General features: G+C 38.7%; 4 protein-coding genes across 13 annotated transcripts; 1 reads left to right on the top strand and 3 right to left on the bottom strand.

Annotated features, from left to right (window-relative positions):
• Positions 1 to 699: 699 nt before the first annotated feature.
• Positions 700 to 9,920, bottom strand: LOC126622930 (uncharacterized). Its single transcript, XM_050291603.1, has 4 exons — positions 9,849 to 9,920; positions 2,300 to 2,445; positions 1,052 to 1,515; positions 700 to 890 (listed from the first exon to the last, which is right to left on the bottom strand). The coding sequence occupies exons 3-4, from the start codon at positions 1,452 to 1,454 to the stop codon at positions 700 to 702; spliced, it is 594 nt and encodes a 197-aa protein (XP_050147560.1). The 5' UTR covers positions 1,455 to 1,515; positions 2,300 to 2,445; positions 9,849 to 9,920.
• Positions 3,035 to 11,185, top strand: LOC126621942 (uncharacterized). Of its 9 annotated transcripts, none has more exons than XM_050290572.1 (9): positions 3,035 to 3,367; positions 3,585 to 3,689; positions 4,079 to 5,125; positions 5,292 to 5,333; positions 6,318 to 6,365; positions 6,918 to 7,001; positions 7,146 to 7,179; positions 7,264 to 7,362; positions 7,998 to 8,351. In XM_050290572.1, the coding sequence occupies exons 3-9, from the start codon at positions 5,117 to 5,119 to the stop codon at positions 8,114 to 8,116; spliced, it is 435 nt and encodes a 144-aa protein (XP_050146529.1). In that variant the 5' UTR covers positions 3,035 to 3,367; positions 3,585 to 3,689; positions 4,079 to 5,116; the 3' UTR covers positions 8,117 to 8,351. The 9 variants fall into 9 exon arrangements, with proteins under 9 accessions (XP_050146529.1, XP_050146528.1, XP_050146532.1 ...); XM_050290571.1 differs by having other exon boundaries at positions 6,912 to 7,001; XM_050290575.1 differs by lacking the exon at positions 7,998 to 8,351 and adding an exon at positions 7,636 to 7,859 and having other exon boundaries at positions 6,912 to 7,001.
• LOC126621940 (cellulose synthase A catalytic subunit 8 [UDP-forming]) lies at positions 10,807 to 16,662 on the bottom strand. Of its 2 annotated transcripts, none has more exons than XM_050290564.1 (13): positions 16,298 to 16,662; positions 15,668 to 15,744; positions 15,518 to 15,569; positions 15,279 to 15,429; positions 14,480 to 14,746; positions 13,878 to 14,223; positions 13,588 to 13,725; positions 13,285 to 13,410; positions 12,984 to 13,196; positions 12,619 to 12,871; positions 12,336 to 12,535; positions 11,870 to 12,223; positions 10,807 to 11,683 (listed from the first exon to the last, which is right to left on the bottom strand). In XM_050290564.1, the coding sequence occupies exons 1-13, from the start codon at positions 16,473 to 16,475 to the stop codon at positions 11,096 to 11,098; spliced, it is 2,943 nt and encodes a 980-aa protein (XP_050146521.1). In that variant the 5' UTR covers positions 16,476 to 16,662; the 3' UTR covers positions 10,807 to 11,095. The 2 variants fall into 2 exon arrangements, with proteins under 2 accessions (XP_050146521.1, XP_050146520.1); XM_050290563.1 differs by having other exon boundaries at positions 15,518 to 15,572; positions 16,298 to 16,661.
• A 950-nt stretch (positions 16,663 to 17,612) lies between these two features.
• LOC126621941 (uncharacterized) lies at positions 17,613 to 20,870 on the bottom strand. The gene is made up of 11 exons (XM_050290566.1): positions 20,703 to 20,870; positions 20,495 to 20,591; positions 20,351 to 20,412; positions 20,196 to 20,258; positions 20,035 to 20,094; positions 19,902 to 19,958; positions 19,633 to 19,675; positions 19,031 to 19,108; positions 18,333 to 18,651; positions 18,120 to 18,264; positions 17,613 to 18,043 (listed from the first exon to the last, which is right to left on the bottom strand). The coding sequence occupies exons 1-11, from the start codon at positions 20,802 to 20,804 to the stop codon at positions 17,954 to 17,956; spliced, it is 1,116 nt and encodes a 371-aa protein (XP_050146523.1). The 5' UTR covers positions 20,805 to 20,870; the 3' UTR covers positions 17,613 to 17,953.
• Between the last annotated feature and the right edge of the window lie 2,044 nt (positions 20,871 to 22,914).

Here is a 22,914-nt window from a genome sequence, read left to right as displayed (position 1 = left end):
TATTATATATTGTATAAGTGACATTTGACTGGTTCTAACAGGTCTTCACACTGGTGTCAATACCTTCGACTTTAAATTCGACATTTCACCACTACTACTACACTTGCAGGTGGTCCTCCAACAGTAACAGTATGGAGACTTGGCTGGTCCTCCACTTCTTCGTGGATGTTAGTTACGTGATGGTTGTATGGACTTTGTTCGTTACTTAACAATAAGATCGAGTTAAAACGAAATAATTAAAGTCTTCAATGCGATTCTGTTTCTTGCGTTTATATAGGCTTCCAAACAACTCAACAGAACAGTTTCGTAGGACGTATACAACTCAACAAACTCAGTCATATAACTCATCCGTTGTAGCACATTCACATCTTAAACCGAAAATATGAAGTCGTCTAAAATCTGTAAACGAGGCCCGAAGAGAGCAAACATTAGTCAGAAGTTACTCTGCATGCGAGTATAGAATGCTGTTGCAGTTTGGAAAGCATTGAGCACTACCAAAGAACAGTACTACACACATCAGGCTACGTATTTATTCTTGGCACTTCTCTCCTGGTCTCATCGCATCCTCTGCAAAAACCAGAGCATATAGGGTGTTACTCATTTATTTACGAGGCCCCCAACATGACACGAAACTGAATAGAATAACGAATAATATACGTAAGAAACAACATCCTTACATGAAATATGAATCCAATAGTTTCATTGTAGTCCAGAAACCCCTTCCATTGTTTCCCAATGCTCAGCTGCAGCAAGAAAGTGGCTATGAGACATCATTGCAACTTTCTTTACCAGAATGCAACTCATAGCTATAAAATACAACAAGTGCATGTAATTTGACTGCCATGTTCTCAAAGAAAGGGCCTGTTTCCACGCTCGGTGTTTGGAGTAGGCTATAAGTCCGGCTCAACAAATTTAAGTTATAAAAAACCATATATTTGACTAAAGAGGAAAGCAGTTCAATCGCCGAGGGTCTTGACAGATTTAGGGACAGGGAGAAACATAAATAGAATGTTAATTGAGATATTAAATGTTTTCCAGAGACAGGATTTACCTTCACGCTGCTTCCTCTTCTTCCTCTTCAGTGTAGCCCTTTCTTGCTGCTTCAGTCTAGCACTTTCCTCCTTGCTGTTGTAATTGCTTTCATTGATGTTGTTGTTATGGGGATCTTGCCCTGGATTGTGGGGTGGGGGGGGCCCATTATTGGGAGGCGCCGGGGGGAGGCCATTATTGGGAAGCCCCGGGGGCGCATGAAGAATTCGTTGCTTGTTTGTCAAATTTATTGCTAGATTTTCTCCAAATTGTTGTTCAAGCACTTGACGCAGATGGTGAAGAAATTGTACGGACAATACATCATTTTCAATCGGGATATCCACATCAACGGTATATCGCATTCCCTGCTCCACTGGCGGTGGAGGGAATGCCGGAACTTCTTCTGCTGAATCTGATTCTGCCATAGTCTCAGACTTGTAGATTTTAATATAATCTCTGCAAATTACACTAACTGTCAACGACTCGCTGCGTATTCCAAATCAGGAAGAAGGATTTCAGTCCTTTGCCACATTACGTATTTTCCATCCACCAAATTGACACTCTTATAATACAAATTTAAAGAGGCCTGAGAAAACTATGAGCTTCAATCTACGAAACATTGTAATGATCAGTATATCACAGAGCAAAGCTAAACATAATACACCTCAAATTAGTGCACACACTGTTGACTGCTGTGAACCTTTTTCATTAGGAGAATCCAGTGACAGAACAAAGTATGATCTTAAACAGCAACAATTAATCAGATGATAAGTAAGGGGTCAAATCGAAACGATAACCAAAGGAACTAGCCAAAACATAACTCTCGCCTAAATTTGAATAAAAAAAAGGTTAGTAAATAGGAACAATAGCACATTAGAAAACATGAATTTAGAGATTAACGGAGTAATTTCGAACTGCAAGCTACAAGATGAACAGAATGAAGTTCAAAATTCAAGCGAATCTACAACCTACCAGAAGCTCAACATTAGGCTCAGCAAGCCAAAAAAAAAAATCGACTGCAGAAAATAAGCAAAATTTCCTGGAAAATACTCGGAATGGAGCTCAAAATTCAATCAAATCTACGATCTACCAGAAGCTCAACAAACAACGGAATCGATCAGATTAGCTACTTGCATTCAAATTCACAAGAAATTAAGCAAACTTTTTAGGAAAATACACGGAATCCATCAAACGAACAGCAACTAAGAACAGCAACTAATTCAAACATTCAAACGGATAGTACGTAACGATTAGGGATTGAGAAACTCACCGATTTCCGGAAATTGAGAGATTGAGATTGTGGAGGTGCGAGTTGTGAGTGAGAGGTAAAATGATATCTGACGTGCGAGTATTTATACTTCTCCAAGTTTGAAGAGGCGGGATGGATCACTGTGACGGATTAGCGCGCTCTTTAACCTGGATTAGTGTAAATGCAAATTGATTAGGCTTGAGCGTAATAGGCCAACACTGGTTTTGGGCTTTTGGCCCAATTAAATTTGCCAAATGTGGATTTTGACCCAAAAAAGGCCCACAGTAATAAGAGTGGTTGGGTTTTTTGTTTTCCTTCCAATTTTATTTTAGAATATTAGGGTGGTTGAAAGGGTCACACTTAATTTCGATTCCTAGCTTAGTGATTAATACGATGGTGGTTAGATGAATTTGAAATGTCTTTGCGAGTCTTTATCAACTTTTAAAAAGGTGAACATCGTGATTCATATGATGGTGGCCAAACTCCAGATGAAACAAGTCCTCATGTGTCTGTAAACCATCTTGATAATTTTAGCCAATTTTTTTTCATTTCTATCGTTTGGAAATGCATTAAAGCAACTGAAAACTCTTTTAGTAAAAATATTTTTAAAATAAATTCTTATTAAAAATCCAAGTAGATCCTAGAAAAGAACTTGAAGTGTTTCCAACAAGAGGCACATATATGATATTTCTTTCAAAAAGCACCTGCAATGATTTTAAAATTCAAAATCAATTTCATAAAAAACGTTTTTAATCATTTTAAAAACAAGTCCAACGAGCCTTAAGCCTAACCAATTGTCCATACAAAAGTTCAGAATAACCTTTGAATTAAACGACAACACAAAGAGTACCGAACCAAACGTACAAGATAGTAAGATACAACTGAAAAGTCGGAAACCATGCCCACCTCCGAAGCTCAAGAATTATACTTACACTCGAATACAGAGTTGTAGTCCCACTCCCTATTCCCTTAACACTTCTTCCATGGCGTCCGTACTCGGAAGTTGCTCGACAGCAGCAACTTTGGCCCCTCGACATCTCTCATCTCGCACTTCCAGGACTTCAATTCCCTCTCTCTCTATATGCCCAGGTAATCATTCCCCACCAAACAGAAGAAAACCCACTTCTTCTTCCAGCATCTGAACCATGATTTGGGATTGTTTTCTGCAATTTGATTGAATATATGAAATACCCAGTTCGTAATTTGGTGTTGTTGGTGTTTTGATGGGAGATTTGATGTGGGTTTTGGCTGGACAATGGTAGTGGATTGCTGTTAATTTGAATGGAATTGTGTTTTTGCATTGCAGGGAAGAGTTTTGGGAGGAAGTTTTATGGAGGGATTGGGATTCGTGGAAAGAAAAGGTCTCAATTCCACGTGACCAATGTTGCTACTGAAATCCCCTTCTGAGCAGGTCTGAATTTTCTTCATCTAATTGCAGTATTTAACAACAAATTTTTGATTGGTTTTGATTGATAAGTTCTATTACTAATAGATGAAGTTTAATTTGAATTGGTGGTTCAGTTTTGATTGGTTTTGTAGTTTACTATTGGGAATTATACATGTTATGTAAAGATTTAGGTTGTGGAATTGGAAGGGACAATTACAACATCTTCTTACACTGATATTGTAGGACAGCATTGATTAAATCTTTACACACTGATTGTCAAAATCCAAAAGAAAAAGGAAAAAAAATCATTACAAATCTTTCTAAACTACAAAGAACTCACATGTGATTCCCAGAAATCGAGTTTTTCCTCGCATTCAAACTATAACGAATTCAAAATCGTGGAAAACTTTCAGGTAAAGTCTCAGCAGTCTATGGAAATGCAGCTTTGAGCAAGCGTTGAGCTGTCCACTTTGCTCACAAAGGGATTTATCTTCACCCAAACAAGAGAGAAGACAGAGGCCAAGAGCACTGACCACAAAATAACGATGGTTGGAGTCCGGTTTTGGCGTCCCATGAGACCTTTGAGGAAGGGATAGAGATGAAGAATCACCCAGAAGGCGAAGAAAACCTTCCCGAAAAGTGGCCCCCAAGCTTCGTATCCCTTGTTAAGGGCGTCTAAAGCTAATCTAATCTGGACTACCAAAATCATGAACTATCAATTTTCCATCTTTTCAATTTCTACAGAGCACCCATTTCCTTCCTGCAAATGGATCTTACAAACTTCCACTCCGTTCTATCAATTTTGTTGGAATTAATAATTATGCGGAGCATTTTTGCAGTGAATTTCAGCGACCCATTTGCCTAATTAGTTTGTAGCATATTATTCAATGGCGATGCAATGCAGTAACTTTGGCGAAAGACGTGTAGTTGTGAAAAGATGAAAAAGGAGAAAGATTGTGTAATTTGGTTGTCAATGTGTGCTTTAGGCTGAGCTATTTATGTCAAACATTACAAGCCCCTATATTTAAGCAAAGATGTGTATAAAAGGTTTAGGATTTTCTTAGCACCTTTAATTCAAACATGCTCAGTTTTGAATTTATACATAACTAGAGTGTAGGGTTCCAACCACGTTGCCAAGTTGAGTTACTAGAATTGGATTGTCCTATAAGGTTTAAATTTCCCTAAGTTATTTATTGCATTTTAGGAAGTGATCTTACTGATTCATATGATGATGATGTTATATAAGTTCTTGAATTGAGCTGTCAAACCACGAGCATTGATTATATCCATTATTTGGCACTTGCAAGATTATTTTTATGTTTTTTTGAGTTCTAAAAGGTGTCATTTTTTTCAGTTTTAGGTGAAAGAGATACTATCCCATTATCCATCCAATTACAAACAGTCTGCAGTGATTCCAACAGCAGCATGGAGGTTGGCTCCCTGTTTCAGCAATGAATGCGGTATGTTTATTTTGTTGGGCTGTATTTATGTATTGTTTTCTACTAATTAATGATGTAAAAATGTTATTAAGTTATTGGTTCTGTTAATACTGGTAAATTTAGAATTACATTAAATTTTGTTCGTTTTCTCTGCATTTTCTCACCAACCAAACTCTATTTTATGTAGAGATCAAGCATGCAAGGGGATGGTAGGATCAACACATCAAAGGTAGAGATTGACTCTTTCTCTCATGTTAAACTTCTACTGTGATGTTTTTTTATTATTAAATTTTGGTAAAATCATTGTTTATCATAAACCTTATCACAATACAAATAACAGGGAGTGAGAGATGAAAAATAGAGAGGTATATGTTTGATTGTATGTTTGCTTTGCAAATTTTGGATAATGATCATGAATTGTGGTGTAAGTGCATCTCTGATTTGTTCTTTTTCACGTTTCTGCATAAAGGATTTTCCAACTTTGATTGTGGCCAGTTGGAATTCATTTTGCTAAAATAAGATAAATCTCTTTTTGAGCGAATATGGGGTTTTGTTAGGTGTGGGGTTCTTTTGGCCTAATTTTTTTTTAATTGATTTGGGGTTTTGTTTGGTTTGGGATTGTGATGTTTCTGTATTTAATTTGGTATTTCATAGTTTAGCTTACGATTGTCATCAGTTTTCTTAGACAGGGAGGTAATGTTCAATTGATGGAATGTATTTAAAAGATGTTGCTTTTAGAAGGTTATTATGTTAGTATACTTTATACTGTAATGAAATTTTATATGAATAATATTTCAGTCATAGAGCTACACAAAAATAAAGACAGGTTGAGCAATAAAAGCTCAGCCACAAGTGGTCAAGTAGTGTATTTTGTGTTTCTCTTCCTCCACTGCGAAGTTTGTGAAATCGCAGTGGTTGGAACGCCACTACTGGTTTGGGTATGCTTTCTGTCTCGGTGTTGTGGGGTGAAAAGTTATCTGAAAATAGTGGAAATAAAATTTTCTGCATCGTGATTATTTAATTGTATGATAATGTTTCCAATGTTTTAGATTACATTGATCTATATTATTTTAAAGTACATATAAAGATTAGTTTGTAGGTGTATGCACTTAATATGGGATATATGTTATACTTAAGGTTATTCAACATACAATTGCATATAATCTCAATTTTCTCATGCAATTTTTGTCTGAGCTTCGGAATCGTTGAACAGGATGATTCATACTTGGATAGCTACATCAGCACAATCGGAGTTGAATTTGTAAGCATGTTGTCAGTTTTACACTAATGATTCCTTTGATTCAACTTTTGCTAATCTCTGTTATTTATTGTGTCGTTTAGAAAATTTGCAAGTCATGAACACGGTGAAGTATAGATGAATTCAATTACCCCTTTACAATTCTAGATGGAATGCCATTGAAAGTAATCATTCTCACATTCATATGAATAAATAATGTTTCAGATGTTATGCCTGGTAGACAAGTTTCCAACGCTGAGTCCAAAGTATAAGAAATGATGAGCTGTCAAGGTTCTTATTTCTTCACTTACCTGACTTCTTGCATTTGGCTTAACACCTAAACATGTCTTATCTCATCTACGTGTTGATTACATTTTGTTTGTGCTTAATGGAATGTTGAAAAATGCTCAAGTGCATGGTAAGTTCTTATGAATTTACTCTTTAACAGTGAGGTCATTCGCAACCATTTATTTAAACGTTTGATTAAGTAAACGTTTGATTGTGTATTTATTTAAACGTTACAATTAGTGATATACATGCAAACGTTACATTTTGTTTGGGCTGGATTAGTTACAGATGGAGAAGGGGGGAGGGTGTGGAATGTCAGGGAGAGGAAGGGAGAGGGAGGTCTACATCTCAGAGTCCAGCTCGAGTCCTCAGGTAAAACCCTATTGTTCCCTGTTTTTCTTTTCAGCATCTTACAAAACTATTTCTTTCTTCATATTCTCTTTATGTTTGGCTGAAATTCTGAGTTGCCAACTCCCACCGTCTTCCTTCTCGACTTATTTGCCAAAATCTTTTAAGTTTCAGCAGCAGCGGCCACCACTCTTCCCCAAAGGTAAATTTCTCCTCTCTTTCTTAGATTCAGAATCTTCAAAATCCTCATCTACATCGTTTGATTTCTGCAATTTGGATTCCACAGAAACATGGACTTGCTTTTTTCTCTCTGCAGCGCTGCCCATTTTCCACCAAAATCACATCTTAAACTCTTCCAATTTCGAACACGAGATGCCCGGAGAAGGTCAGTACCCTCAGTCATACCCAATTTACCCAAAAATAATTTTAATATCAGTGATGGGTTCGTGTTCTCTCGGAAATTTGCTCTGTTGCTTCCTGCTTCGTTTGACTGCATCTTTCTTTGTTTTAACTTTCGTTTTTGTTTTGCTTTGTGCTCTCTCGCAGTCAAACGATGTTCTCTTTTTGTGAGGGTTGTCGTCCCAAAACGTTGTTGTCTTTCTGTGAGAGTTGTTGTCTAAAAATTTTCTAAATATTTCTCTTTGCGTCTTGAGTCTAGGATTTGGGTCTATTCGTGAGATTGAGTATTCTTCTAAACCCCTCTTTTTCGTTGATGGGTTTTGTATATATATGGGTGAATTTTTGTATTTCATTCTTCAGTTTAACTCCTTTATTGTGATAGTGTTACATACATATAATACTGAATTTCGTGGAGTAGACTAATGCTGCTGTACCTTGAATTTGTTTCAAGTTCTTTTATATAAGATTACCCCTTATGAAGAAGTGAACTAAATAGGGCGATTCTTATATTTGCCAAGATTTGGTGGTCTCATAGTTTTCTCAGGCCTCTTTAAATTTTTATTATAAGAGTGTCAATTTGGTGGTCTGCTAACATGGCGCTAGTTTAATGTTTTGGAACAGCAGGAAACAAAGCTGCAGCACCATTTGGGATTAATGGCGGCACGTTATCAGCAATTGGTTATGCAAGGGCTTGCACCTCCACAAATCATCAACAATGCCGGCATAGCATTGGATGTTAGATCAGCTATAACGTAAGCTGATTGATGTACCATTAAGGCACCTATTTTTTTTTGTTATATATCTTTTAGAACGTCCCATAATTATATAATCTATACTTTGGAATGCAGGAATGGTTTCCTGATTGATGTACCATTTGTACACTCTTCTTCGAAATATCAATATCAACAGTATATCGCATTCCCTGCTCCACTGGCGGTGGAGGGAATGCCGGAACTTCTTCTGCTGAATTCCCTACTTCTATTATGTCATAATTTCTTATTCCAGGCACACGGCCCAATTGCATATCCCTTCCGAGCCAGTAACCATGTGATAACAGAGTCAATCTGTCTATGGGAAAGTCAGGTGGCAGTTGAAGCACTGCTGCCAGGTTCCTACAACTGGACAAGGATTGTCTGCCTTCCCACTTTCGGTGGCCTCGCGTGCTCTCTTATTTTGTGTGGTCACTGGAAGTGGGAGGGCAGACAATCCTTGTCCAGTGGTAGGAACCGGGTAGCAGTGCTTCAACTGCCACCTGACTTTCCCATAGACAGATTGACTCTGTTATCACATGGTTACTGGCTCGAAAGGGATATGCAATTGGGCCGTGTGCCTGGGATAAGAAATTATGACATAATAGAAGTAAGGAATTCAGCAGAAGAAGTTCCGGCATTCCCTCCACCGCCAGTGGAGCAGGGAATGCGATATACTGTTGATATTGATATTTCGAAGAAGAGTACAAATGGTATATCAATCAGGAAACCATGCCTGCATTCCAAAGTATAGATTATATAATTAAGGGACGTTCTAAAAGATATATAAAAAAAAATAGGTGCCTCAATGGTACATCAGTCAGCTTACGTTATAGCTGATCTAACATCCAATGCTATGCCGGCATTGTTGATGATTTGTGGAGGTGCAAGCCCTTGCATAACCAATTGCTGATAACATGCTGTCATTAATCCCAATGGTGCTGCAGCTTTGTTTCCTGCTGTTCCAAAACATTAAACTAGCGCCATGTTAGCAGACCACCAAATTGACACTCTTATAATAAAAATTTAAAGAGGCCTGAGAAAACTATGAGCTTCAATCTACGAAACATTGTAATGATCAGTATATCAGAGCAAAGCTAAACATAATACACCTCAAATTAGTGTAGAAATTGTTGACTGCTGTGAACTTTTTTCATTACGAGAATCCAGTGACAGAACAAAGTATGATCCTAAGCAGCAACAATTAATCAGATGATAAGTAAAGGGTCAAATCGAAACGATAACCAAAGGAACTAGCCAAAACATAACTCTCGCCTAAATTTGAATAAAAAAAAAGTTGCAAATAGGAACAATAGCACATTAGAAAACATGAATTTAGAGATTAACAGAGTAATTTCGAACAGCGAGCTACAAGATGAACAGAATGGAGTTCAAAATTCAAGCGAATCTACAACCTACCAGAAGCTCAACATTAGGCTCAGCAAGCCAAAAAAAAAAAAATCGATTGCAGAAAATAAGCAAAATTTCTTGGAAAATACTCGGAATGGAGCTCAAAATTCAATCAACTCTACGATCTACAAGAAGCTCAACAAACAACGGAATCGATCACATTATGCTAGCTACTTGCATTCAAATTCACAAGAAATTAAGCTAATTTTTTAGGAAAATACACGGAATCCATCAAGAAACGTGCAAAACGAACAGCAACTAATTCAAACATTCAAACGGATAGTACGAAATGATTAGGGATTGAGAAACTCACTGATTTCCGGAAATTGAGAGATTGAGATTGTGGAGGTGCGAGTCGTGAGAGAGAGGTAAAATGATATGTGACCAAATGTGGGAGTATTTATACTTCTCCAAGTGTGAAGAGGCTTGAGCGTAATAGACCTAACACTGGTTTTGGGCTTTTGGCCCAATTAAATTTGCCAAATGTGGATTTTGACCCAAAAAAGGCCCACAGTAATAAGAGTGGTTGGGTTTTTTGTTTTCCTTCCAATTTTATTTTAGAATATTAAGGTGGTTGAAAGGGTCACACTTTCGATTCCTAGATTAGTGATTAATACGATGGTGGTTAGATGAATTTGAAATGTCTTTGCGAGTCTTTACCAGTTTTTAAAAAGGTGAACATTGTGATTCATACGATGGTGGCCATAATCCAGATGAAACAAGTTCTCATGTGTCTGTAAACCATCTTGATAATTTTAGCCAATTTTTTTTCATTTCTATCGTTTGGAAATGCATTAAAGCGACTGAAAGCTCTTTTAGTAAAAATATTTTTGAAATCAATTCTTGTTAAAAATTCAAGTAGATCCTAGAAAAGCACTTGAAGTGTTTCCGACAAGAAGCACATATATGATATTTCTTCTAAAAAGCACTTTCAATGATTTTAGAATCCAAAATCAATCTCATAAAAAAACGTTTTTAATCATTTTAAAAACAAGTCCAACGAGCCTTAAGCCTAACCAATTGTCCATACAAAAGTTCAGAATAACCTTTGAATTAAACGACAACACAAAGAGTACCGAACCAAACGTACAAGATAGTAAGATACAACTGAAAAGTCGGAAACCATGCCCACCTCCGAAGCTCAAGAATTATACTTACACTCGAATACAGAGTTGTAGTCCCACTCCCTATTCCCTAAACACTTTGAAGTTTAATTTGAAGTTTAATTTGAATTGGTGGTTCAGTTTTGATTGGTTTTGTTGAACCGAAAATTTCGAGAAATAGTTTGTAGTTTACTCTTGGGAATTATACATGTTATGTAAAGATTTAGGTTGGGGAATTGGAAGGGACAATTACAACATCTTCTTACACTGATATTGTAGGACAGCAATGATTAAATCTTTACACACTGATTGTCAAAATCCAAAAGAAAAAGGAAAAAAAATCATTACAAATCTTTCTAAGCTACAAAGAACTCACTTGTGATTCCCAGAAATCGAGTTTTTCCTCGCATTCAAACTATAACGAATTCAAAATCGTGGAAAACTTTCAGGTAATGTCTCAGCAGTCTATGGAAATGCAGCTTTGAGCAAGCGTTGAGCTGTCCACTTTGCTCACAAAGGGATTTATCTTCACCCAAACAAGAGAGAAGACAGAGGCCAAGAGCACTGACCACAAAATAACGATGGTTGGAGTCCGGTTTTGGCGTCCCATGAGACCTTTGAGGAAGGGATAGAGATGAAGAATCACCCAGAAGGCGAAGAAAACCTTCCCAAAAAGTGGCCCCCATGCTTCGTATCCCTTGTTAAGGGCGTCCGAAAATCCAGCTACAACACCAACCATGTTGACAATGAGGAGTGTAGTGGGGGGAATCAAAAGTGTGGTCCATTTGATCAGATAGAGCTCTCCGAATTCTGTGTCCTCGGCTGATTTGGTTGTGACGGTGAAGTTGGTGTCAATTCCGGCCAACATCTTTAAGAAACCTTGGAAGACGGCGAAGAGATGGGCTGAAACACCTCCGATCACCCAGAACTGCTCGTTACGCCATAAATCCTCAATGCGGACTCCACTCCACCGCAACTCGAGCACACTTGTAGCAATGATGGAGATGAAGAGGCCAAGAAACAGGGCACTTGCCAGGTTTGTAAGCTGAATCAAAGATCAAAAGAATTATTCTTAACTTGATTAATGCAGTGGCCAAGTTTCTTGAATATCAAGAAACACATTCAACAATTCTAAAGTTCAAGATTATCGATGTGCTAGCCTTTCTGCACGTGCGAGAGGCATTTTATTATGTCTGTCTGTCTTAAGACAATGAAGGTAGAAAAAACTTACTGTTGGGATGATGAATTTTCCCGTGAGAAGGCATATTGCAGGGAGTGTACAGTAAGCGACGAGAGGGAGGGATGTGAAGGGGTAAACAATGGTGTTGATATATGCCATTCTCTGAAGCAGTTTGAGGCGGCCTCCTGCAAACCCGTACCAGAGAGGACAATGTCTACTGAGGAAAATTTCCACCGAACCAAGTGCCCACCGAAGAACTTGGTGCAGTCGATCAGAAAGGTTAATGGGAGCTGACCCTTTGAATGCAGGCCTCAAGGGCATGCAGTAAATTGACCTCCATCCACGGCAATGCATCTTGAAACCAGTTAAGATATCCTCCGTGATTGATCCATATATCCAACCAATCTGTGGAAAAAGAGAATGTAAACCATTTGGATAGAAGAACACGGTGGTTATTAATGGAGGCCATAATTCGTTTACATCAAATACTTCTACAAAAATTAAAGTAGAATCCTACTTCTTTTCCCCACGCGGTCTTCTCTTCATAACCGCAGCTAATGACATGAATTGCCTCCTTGATCAACGTTGATGGGTTGGAAGATTCGGCCACTCCTCCGTTCTCCATTAATGTAGACTCTATGAATACGGATGATAACCCAAAAGTTTTCTCAAAGCTCGTCTGCGAGATCAACATTGACCTCTCAAACTCATCATAGTCTGCATCAAAAAGCGCAAATAATTTATATACCGAAAGCTCAACTTTGTCTAAATCCAGTTTCAACGAGTGATTAGATACATACTCTCAATCTCCCGGAGGTTGAATATGGCAGCATCAAGCTCCTCGCGTTTTGCATCTCGGTAAGCCTCTGACAGATCTTTCGACGGCTTCTTAGAGGGGCAGCAACCACACCATGAGCAGGAGGATGAGGAAGCAGCCTTGGGTAAGGTGGGCATAGAAGGAGGACCGTAGCCGTAAAGTGCTTGCCTATTGAAACAACATCCTGTCCCCACATATACTGGACCTTGAATTCCATCCAGTCCTTTCATGTTAACCTGCAAATTGAGATTGAGAGATATTCAAAACTTTACTAATTCGTTTCAATTGTGCATGAAATGTAAGGTTACTGTCAAAATGTCGAGATATGTATGATAGCTTCAAACTCACATCAAAGAAAACTGTGTTGCGGTTGGCATATCGATCACTGCGATCAATGCCATCAAACCTCTGAGGAAACTGCACATAGCATACTTCTCGACCAACTTGCGGGTCCATCAAGAAACACATTGCCTCACGAATTGCCTGGCTGTTGTTAACGTAGTGATCGCAGTCAAGATTGAGGATGTATGGGGCATTTGTGAGAACTGCAGACACCCTTACCTGCATCAATCCAATCAATCAAGTTAAGCATTTATATATACCAAATCATGGGGTATTAATTTATCACTCTAAAAGCATGTATTTATACCAGTGCATTTTCAGCACCAGCTTTCTTGTGATGTGGATAGCCGGGTCTCTTCTCTCTTGAGACGTAAACCAATCGAGGAAGTTCATTTCCCTCGATGTCATAAGCGCCACTGTGTCCAAGGAAAACCTGAGAAGGGTAAACAAGGAGTATATTTCAAAATTAATTATTTACAAAACGATGAAGAAACAGTATATTTTTCCATATGAAGTTATGAACAGAGTGCTCAAATGAACCGTACGCAGACTTTGACAGATTTTGTTTAGATCATCAAAAAATATAAGGATCAATAGGGTATCTGTCTACCTGAATCATTCCGGGATGGTCCCGTGGGTTATTTCCTGGCCAAGGTGTTCCGTCTTGCATAGTCCATCCTTCTTCTGGTGTTTTTTGAGCCTTTGCAACTAAAGCATTCATTCGCACTTTGAATTCTTCATAATCTCTCTGCAAACAAATTATGAAGTGGTTAGTAATGAAAGCTTTCTGCTAAATAGACAAACAATTAGCACGTTTGCTTCCATTTAGTTTTGATATCAAATGATCATGAGTGAATATTCAGTTGCAACTAGAAGAAGCTTCGGCCATTAGTTACTTACTTTCATCGCTCTGCGCTCCTTCACAAAAGATGGTTGCACTTTATCCTTCAAGTAGTCAATCTTTTGTGAGAAGTAAAACTCAGGTGCACGTGGTTCAATCGAAAAATTCTTGCAGAATGGTACCCACTTCCTTGCAAATTCAGATGTCTCGGCAAGAGATTCAAAAGTAAGCATGGCAGCACCATCATCAGACACATAGCAGGAAACTTTATCCACGGGGTAGTCTACAGCAAGGATAGAAAGCACGGTATTGGCCGTGATCAGGGGCGGTTCTTTCAACGGATCAACTGTACTCACGAAGAAATCCACTGCAGCAAGCTCGGAGGGTTCACCCTCTCTTTCAAACCTGGCATAGAAGTTTATACAACCATTTCATACGTACATCCATTGCGAAAACTTAAGATTATGTTTAGAATCCAATTCAGAAATTAGGGTCATTTGTTTCTTCCTCTTCACTGGTTAACAGTTTTTAACAACACAGACTATCTGTTCATACTTTCTTTTCATAATCTTCCAGTGAGCATGAAATTAAGATTCGAAACATCGATAACTAATTTTGGTAACCAGCTTAAAGCAAAGAAAAATCATTTGAAGATGCATACCTGGCAGATAACCTATCAGTAAATGTAATCCGATTAACTGGAGACCACTTGGGAAACTGATCCAGCACCCAAGAAAAAGCGAACCAGATCTCACATATGATAGAAGTGAACCATAGACCATAAGCGCTATCAACAGGATTTGTTACTCGATAATGGAAGAAAAGGGCAAGAATGATCAATCGCATAATTATTACAATTCTGTATGGTGTGATTCTGTTAGGTGGAAGTGGAACGACAGTTGAAAATGGTTCTGCAGCCTCTGATGAACTGCACAGAAGGCCATAATTCAATTAACACACTAGTTTGCGAAAAAAGAAAGCATCAAATGTTATGTAATGGATATGATCCGAAGTCCAAACACATCCAAATTCATACATGCGTAATATTCGACCTTTTTCTTCTGAAAATTACACTGAAACTTCCCAAAATATTAACATGCTTTTAATCATTTCATTAACCGTGTTTATGAAGCACTGTTAGGATACTGATATGCATTTTTCCTACTCTTTCGTGTCCAATATTTGGAATCGCAGGATAACTATAATGGCCTTAGAACACCATCCCAACATGAAATAACAGCATACGAGTAAAAGTCATCTTGTCTAAGCCAAAAATAATTTTTCCTTTCATGAACACCTGAACCTTTGCATGACATAGACAACAGCGTTATGGAAAAGACTCAAAAACACGGAGCCTAATCAGAAAACTAGCACCGCAAGGCCCTTATACGTTTGAAACTGCTTTATCATTTCTGTTTTAGAGCGTCCTCTAAATAAACCCAAGTTTTAGTTGTACTTACTATTCCCCTGTCATCTGCTGCTCAGGTGGAATTTGAGCCTCTTTTTCCACCTTAGGCGTATCCTTTTTCTTCTTGCTCTTTTTATCCTTCTTATCCTTCCAACTCTCCACTCTGTTCTTCCAAATTGGATTGCCATAGTCGTCGTTTAATTCTTCAAGGATCACGAAAAAAAAAGAAGCAAATTGGTAAAAATGAGACAAGGGGGCAAAAATCATGTAAGGAAAAGAAGTACGACTCACCACTATCCAGTGTAGACACACTGCTGATATGCCTAGCATGAATTCCGGTATCCTGCTGAAACAAGTATGTAGCAAACTGTAAGAATCTTCACTCATCTCATTTCACATAGACTATCTATAAGTTACAGCATTGTAGATACACATTTGTACCTGAGAACTATTCAGGTGAGCTTCCATTGTGGATCGAGTGCCAGACACCTTTGTTTCATAGTCCGCCAACGAGCTATCTGAAGAATTTAACAGCCAATATCATAGCTTAGGAATCATGAGAATCACAAATTTGATTATGTAACGAGCCGTATAAATGATAAATGTCACATTATCAATCAAGACCAAAAAAATGAGCCCTTTTTCAATCTCTCTCCGAAACTCAAAGGGACTCAATTTCAGAACGGTATTTCACCTATATGCACATTTGGTTTCATTACTCTCCTCGCATCGTTTCCAAAATCCAAATAGTACATAGACGAACTGAACTTTGAATATGCAAATGCACACGATGAACTTGCCCAAATCAGCTTAAGAGAAAGAGAAAGTTCGATCTTAATCCATCATCAAGTGCGTGCGTGGGAACTTAATCAGTATCCTAAAGATTTTGTTATAATGTGATCAACCAAACTATTTCTATAAATTTAAAGGGTACATAATTTCCAATTTCATGTGCAAATAAGTACAGTTATCACAGAATGTTGCCAATATAAGCAAATAACAAATGTAGACATATACCAAAGCATCTGAAAACACAGACATGGTTCAGAGAAATCCAAGAACAACACATACCGTCATAGGGAATGCCACACTTTAAGCAAAATTTACGCCCGGCCTTGACATCATCATCAAAACAAGCCTTGCAAACGGGGAAATTACACTCGTGGCACGCCACGAAAATCTCCCCATTAGCATCAAGCCCCACCTGCTCGCCGCAGGCATTACACAGAGGAGCAACGGACTGCATCATTTTCGACAAAGTCGAAGCCTTTCCTCAATTTCCAGAGAAACCCAAAATTCCAAATGATCCTTGGAAGAGGGGGTTTCATTCCACTTGCCAATCTGGGACTTGTTGCTGGTCTTATACGAAATGCCCAAACCCCATTTCTGCAATGGTGAGAAGGACGAGGTGGATGGAGTGTGGTGGTTGGAAGGGTGTGGAAGTTGGGGTGTTGGTGTCATTGTTTTTGCACAGAGAGAGAGAGAGAGAGAGAGAGGGTGGTGGGCAGCTTAAGCTACGCATTGCTTTTCCTTTGATTTTGCCAAAAGGAATGAGATTTGAAATTTTTGCGGGAAGTGCAAGGAAGGTTTCTGTTGGGCAAGTTACATCCTTGAACCCACCAAAAACCTCAGAACAAACGAGGTGGACTGGAGTTGTGTCTTTTACCTATACCTGGCAAAATAAAGGCCCTACAAGCATGCCTTATAAAATGGCTTTGGTAATTACGTTAAAGACTAATTACGGCTTTTACTTACCCTACCTTTAGGAAATTAACCAGGAATCTTCGTATACTTTGTATTAATCACAAGCGTTCAAATTTGTGTTATTTCAAACTTTTGGCAGATAATGCTTTACCGCAGTGACTGTAAACAACCATTCATATGCACTCTGGTGCAAATTTGGCTTCCACTGATGAATAACCAACAATTTAACCTAACACTATCGTTTGTTAAAAAAAAAAAAATTGAATTGTATCACACGTTTATGATTATGAAAGAGTTAGGAACATATCTCCACTTTGGAAGAGACGAGAAAACAAAATTACCAAAAGTCGGATAGAAACATGCAACTTCCTATTCGGTGACAATTTCAAAATTAATACATTACAAAGTTGGTCTTCAACCTGCAGGTATATTGTGTAAAGGTTCTCAAGTACATCCTTCTCCTTTCTACTTGTGAGGCGTATAAGAATTAGCCAAGTACTTCGAAAGGTAGTGTTATGAGAAAAACTTGCATGCAATGCCATTTACCATGGCGTTCTGAATCACTAATGCAAGGTCATGACTCATGTCTAAAACTCCCTTCTGCATAAACTTGTACTAAGCCATGTACGTGACGCTGAAAATGAACCCGTTCCACAGAAGTCACTTGGTGACACACAAGGTATTGAGTCAACATCGCCTCAACAATACTATCATATTATGGAGTACAACGGTATGTGATATTGCATACCAACCAACTCCAAAAAACAAAACAACAAACATGTGATACCAGCAGTGACATGATAGAGTTAAAGACTAGCATCTGACCTCCCAACTTACACATAGGAAACGTCTACAGGTCATCGAATACAGGGTGAGACCCAAAGCAGAAGGTTGCCGGGTCAAGTGCAGCAAGCTGATTATGGCGATTCAGGATTTGCAGATCAAGGCACAATACGCAGAGAGTAAACAAGTTTTCAGATATCTGGGAACGAGTTTGCCAGTCATTGATTGCGCGGCTTTAATCTAGGCAACAGAATAAACCTTTACCACCTTTGTTGTATCACAAACAACTAGGTTTTCCATATCAGCCGGAGTGGTACAGAGCCAGTTGACCTGCCAGATTAATTTCATGATGAGAAGCTTCAGATAAAATGAAAAGGAAAGAGGTGGTAAAGCAATGGTAACTCACTTTTTTGCTGTGGTTGATATTCAACTGTAGAAGATCGCTGCTGCTACCTTCATCAAGACACTTGGTCCAATCCCAGACCTTTACCAACTTATCATTTCCACCTGATATTATAAATCTTCCTCTATCTCCAAATAACGAAAATGCCCTGAATAACATGTACTAGTCAATGTGTGAATTAGGTTTCCTTGAACTGCATTTAAGTCTATTACTTACACACAAGAGACAGCAGCAGTGTGACCGCCGGATAAGTAATCCAAATGCAACCTTTTCCTTCCTTCTTGATCTGGGTTTTCTAGATCAGTACCTTTCGATCTTGATTGAGATCCTTTCTGAGGTTTTTTAGAACCTTGTGACCTCAGGGGAGCAAGTTCAGCTTCTATATTAATTACATCAACTGCACTATCACCCCTAGCCACAATGCAAACCTTGTCTGATTTGTCTAACATATCCATTTCTGGAACTGCTATTGAATGAACAAAAGCAGGATTAAAACACTGTTCCTTGGCCTCGCCATTATTTGCATCAGGCAAATCTGCAGTGAAAAACAGCAAGCACGAATTGTATAAAAAATCAATCCAACCACTGACCCGCAATGATTTTAAATTTATATGTTCTTCAAAAAAAAATCATCAAAATGATCATTTTAGTAGAAACGAAATAAAGTGCATCAACATGTTGAAAGGAGGACAAGTATGAAATAAAAATGAACAAAAAAAAAATCATATTTTGCGCCAGGCACTGGCCAGTGGCAAGGCAAGAGAAATGGTTAGGAAGGGTTCATGTGCCTACGATTTCCTAAGTGAGTGATAGGCCTGGAACCAATTCCAATTTTGATTTACTGTCATAAGGGATACAGAAAGCAACAAATTAAGGAAGAGAAAGTTGTAGATTAAAAAAGATAGAGGTTTTACCAACATTCATAATTTTGTTCGGGCGCCCCTTGGAGAAATCCCACATTACAAGCTTTGAATCAAGACCTCCCGTGATAACTGTCCAAGATACCGCAAGATAGAAGTTGGTAGTCAATTATCTGTGAATAGAATAAGATGAGATTTTACTGGATTCTTCAACCCACACAATCACACTCATATGCCATGTATGCTCCATGTGCCTTGTTCAAGTAAATCCTAAGATTTTTGTATAATATATTAGCACAGCACCAAAACATGATAAGAGGCCCTCAAAGTTCCGGTTGAAAGCCCTATTCTGGATTAAAAATGCTTAACGGAAGCCTTTAATTTCTTCCATCCAACTAGTGCCAACTAACGTTATCAATTCAGGTACACATATTTTGTTGTTCTCTTAAAGTGAATGTAACTATTAACTTTAATTTATGGTAAAGATGTATTATTTTTTGTTTCTTTCCACTTTGTTGCAAACATAGAGTATGCTTGGGTGCACCAAAGGATTTGAATGACTCTTCTCTCCAGTTTATAAATTCAAAACAAAAATCCATGATGGAAGAAAGCAAGACCAAGAAGGAGAGAGAGCAAATGAAATCCTGCAGACATACCTTCCCAAGGTTTCCAAGGAAGGAATTGTGCGGTGCTACAAATCTACAGTGTATAGTTAAGGTGATAGAATTGCATGGGTAGGATAGCAAAAACTTCAAAGGAACAGATCATGCTGGGAACTAAGCAGTTGAAATTTAACAAAAGAAAGAAGGAAAATGAAAAGATATGCAGCACAATATTTTGTTCAAAATCCGACGCTGAGTCACATTCTTTGTAGAAGAAGCAAAAATGGAAGTGCTTGAATTATCCACAACAGAAAAAAGGATACACTTGTATGGCCATCTCTTAATGTTTTGTAAATTCGTTTCTGGCGAATGTCAATAATCTGCCACAATGATTACAGTCAGCCGCTTATGAGATAGACATTCAATTACATATGAACGGAAAAAATCAGTAGGGACCTTAATTTCACCGCCGTCATCGGGAGCAGCAAGAAAAGAGGACTTAGAGCTGCATGCAATCTGCAATCACAAACATACATACAAATAAGCTCCAGAAATGGGGCACCTGAACTCAAAGTAAGCAATCGAATTCGAAACAATGTCTACCTCAACTCCAATACCTGATTTATCTCTTCTTTGTTATAATCAAAGCTCTCCAGGGGCTTCCACGAGCATGAACTCCCCTTGAAAATGGAATGACAAACTCTAAACATTCAACAAGTAAAAATATCGAAAACACGAAAACATAGAGTGAGAGGGGAGAGTTGATGATTACCAGACGGACATCAAAGCTCTTGACTTGCTTCCCGGATGCAACATATATCATATTTTCATTTCCTGATTCAACCCACAAAAATAAATTTCCTAAATTTTCACTCTAAAAAACTCAAATACTCAACAACTTTGTTAAACATTTTACCCGGCCTGAAACATAAGGATGAAATGGGTTCCTCTCCCACCTCCATAATATCAATCGCATCTTTGCATCGCATATCGAACCAGCAAACGCAGCCATCCTACAAAGTTTCGATTTTTCCATTTCAATACCAAAAACCCAATTTCCCAAAAACATGCAAACGCCACAGAATGTTGAGTTTTCAAATTTGAAATTTCCTCCACAACCATACCTCGCCGGAGGTGGCGACGAGGCCGGGTGTAGCGGCTGAGGCGATGCAGCACGTGGCGGTGGCCTTGTGACCCTTCAGTCGCCTTGGTTTCGGGTCCGCCATCTCCTCCTTTACCTTTGTCACTCTCTTCGTTTTGGTTTGGTCTTTCGTTCGGCGTGCGCGGTGGTGTTGGCGGTGCTGCTGCTCTCTTGGGTTGGGTAAGGTTTGCCGCCATTTCAAGCCCAGCCCATTTTTCACACTTGGGCCCAGCCCAGTCCAAATTCCAATACCCAAGAACAAAGTTGAAGTTAGAAAACTCGTCGAACTGCAAAAAATTAAAAACTGATCATTAACCCAATTTTAACATAATTAGTGTAGTAATACTTCCAATTATGGCAACTGAAAACGTTTCATCCTTAAAGCCCTCCGTTTAACCAACACCGCCTTTAACAGCACGACAATTTTAGGTACAACACGTTATACGACTCGAAACTTGCATGAATATAAGACATAATTAACACAACTAGAGCATAAACACGACGCATTGCCTCCCACCTTTAAAGTTTAAACTATGGTACTTTTCATCCTGAAAGCAATGCTAGTCAGCCACCCACACATAATAAATTAACCGAAGAAAAAAAAGAAATAATACAAGTTCAAATCACCTCCCAAACTAAAAGATTAAAAAAAAAAAAATTGAGGTAGAAATTGCATTTCCTTGTGGGACAAAATCTTTTCCGGTGGAATATATTCAATTGCAACAGCATTATGCATGTGAACCCTTTCTTTTTTCTAAGCACACGTGAACTCAAAAGGTATCTGCATAAAATCGACAAGATTTGTTGAACAGAAATTACCCTGTGACTGTACTTTGGATTTTTAGTGACGGAGTTTCTCAAAAGTGCTTCTAAATAAGCCAAAGCTTCGGGTAATAGTTCGATTATGGAACGAACATCTGTTTTAAGAACGATTAATAGATAGGACCAAATACATTGCTTCGAATGTTAAATTTTGCACGCATGTTAGAATGTGATTAACACGAATCTAGGGCTGTTTTCAAGGAAAGGAGCAGCCAACCATGTTCTTTGTCAATATGTTATCGATATTGTAATGATGTCATTGCCATTAGATTAAAACTTACTGACATGTTATCGATAACGTCCTGACAGGCTGACACAGAACTAATTTGTTTAATCAAGGAATGACAGATGATGCAGAAGAATAAGAAGGAAGAAGAAGCAACAATAAAATTCATAATTAAATTGGAATCAAATTAGTACAACCTTAATCACATATCGGAACCATTACATTGTCAAAGGAATGCCCCAATCAAACAACTTAATCAGTCACATATGAAATTATGTTGAAGTCTGCAATTAGCAATTAGAGAGTCTAAAAACGAAATGGTTATCAAACGGCCGTGACAAAATTTATCTGACAGTGGAAGCAACAGCACAAGCCCATGACTTAAGGTGCTCTTTCATTGCCATATTATCACTGATTGAAGGCATCCCATAACTTGCATTCTGATGTTCTCCAAACCTCTGATTGTTAAACCCACAATTCCCCTCAGTCGTCCGATTAAATGACCAAGAATTCCCATAACCTACTTCCTCGGCACGATCATCAAGACCCAATGTATCTAGCTCTCCAAGGATCTTCCTCTTTCTCTGCAGACCCCTCCTCCTCCTCCTCCTCCTCTTTGCCTTCTCCGTTGACCTTTGACTTGAGGAATCATAATATTCCACCACCAATTCCATGGAATCTGGCTCCACAATTTCTGGTTCGTCGCATTTGGGGCACATTGGAGTCGAAATCTCAGCCCTTGGCGGCGGCTCCGTTCGCCGATTTTGAGCAACCGGCGACATGGGTTTGGACGAGAAGACGTTGCCGAAGAACCAGAGCGAGTCAAAGCTCTCCGCGACTAGCGAATCGTCCATGAGGAACGACGCCGGCCCGAGTCACAAAGCAAGGAGCAGAGAGACTGCAGAGCTTTGTAGTTGGGCGACACTCGCACTGTCTACTTGGACTGACCTCAAATATTCTCATTCTATGTTCTGGATTGACGAAACTGACCTTACCCACCTGAGGGATTCTGTGAGGAATCCTTGAGGGTATTTAGGTCATTTGAGCAGCAAACGGTGGGCGGCAGGTTTACGTTGCTCGAGTTCGGTGGGCTGAAAAATTAACCAACGGTCGAAAACAACGTGGGAAACTATATGATTGCATTAAT

Source organism: Malus sylvestris, chromosome 5 (assembly GCF_916048215.2).
Source record: "Malus sylvestris chromosome 5, drMalSylv7.2, whole genome shotgun sequence".
In the NCBI taxonomy this organism is placed as follows: domain Eukaryota; kingdom Viridiplantae; phylum Streptophyta; class Magnoliopsida; order Rosales; family Rosaceae; genus Malus; species Malus sylvestris.
The sequence above is the reverse complement of the archived record's forward strand: the minus strand, read 5'-3'. Positions and strand labels throughout refer to the sequence as shown.

Coding starts and splice junctions, on each gene's coding strand:
- LOC126622930 (XM_050291603.1), bottom strand. CDS start 1,454: ATGGCAGAATCAGATTCAGCAGAAGAAGTTCCGGCATTCCCTCCACCG. Junction 891..1,051: donor GAAGAGGAAGCAGCGTGAAG/GTAAATCCTGTC, acceptor CCGGACTTATAG/CCTACTCCAAACACCGAGCG.
- LOC126621941 (XM_050290566.1), bottom strand. CDS start 20,804: ATGGCGGACCCGAAACCAAGGCGACTGAAGGGTCACAAGGCCACCGCC. Junction 20,095..20,195: donor ACAAAGAAGAGATAAATCAG/GTATTGGAGTTG, acceptor TTGTGATTGCAG/ATTGCATGCAGCTCTAAGTC. Junction 18,044..18,119: donor ATATCAACCACAGCAAAAAA/GTGAGTTACCAT, acceptor TTAATCTGGCAG/GTCAACTGGCTCTGTACCAC.
- LOC126621942 (XM_050290567.1), top strand. CDS start 6,219: ATGGGATATATGTTATACTTAAGGTTATTCAACATACAATTGCATATA. Junction 7,002..7,145: donor AGTCCAGCTCGAGTCCTCAG/GTAAAACCCTAT, acceptor AAATCTTTTAAG/TTTCAGCAGCAGCGGCCACC. Junction 7,180..7,263: donor GCCACCACTCTTCCCCAAAG/GTAAATTTCTCC, acceptor TGGATTCCACAG/AAACATGGACTTGCTTTTTT.
- LOC126621940 (XM_050290563.1), bottom strand. CDS start 16,475: ATGATGCAGTCCGTTGCTCCTCTGTGTAATGCCTGCGGCGAGCAGGTG. Junction 14,747..15,278: donor CAGCAGATGACAGGGGAATA/GTAAGTACAACT, acceptor CCTTCTGTGCAG/TTCATCAGAGGCTGCAGAAC. Junction 13,726..13,877: donor AGGAGCGCAGAGCGATGAAA/GTAAGTAACTAA, acceptor ATTTGTTTGCAG/AGAGATTATGAAGAATTCAA.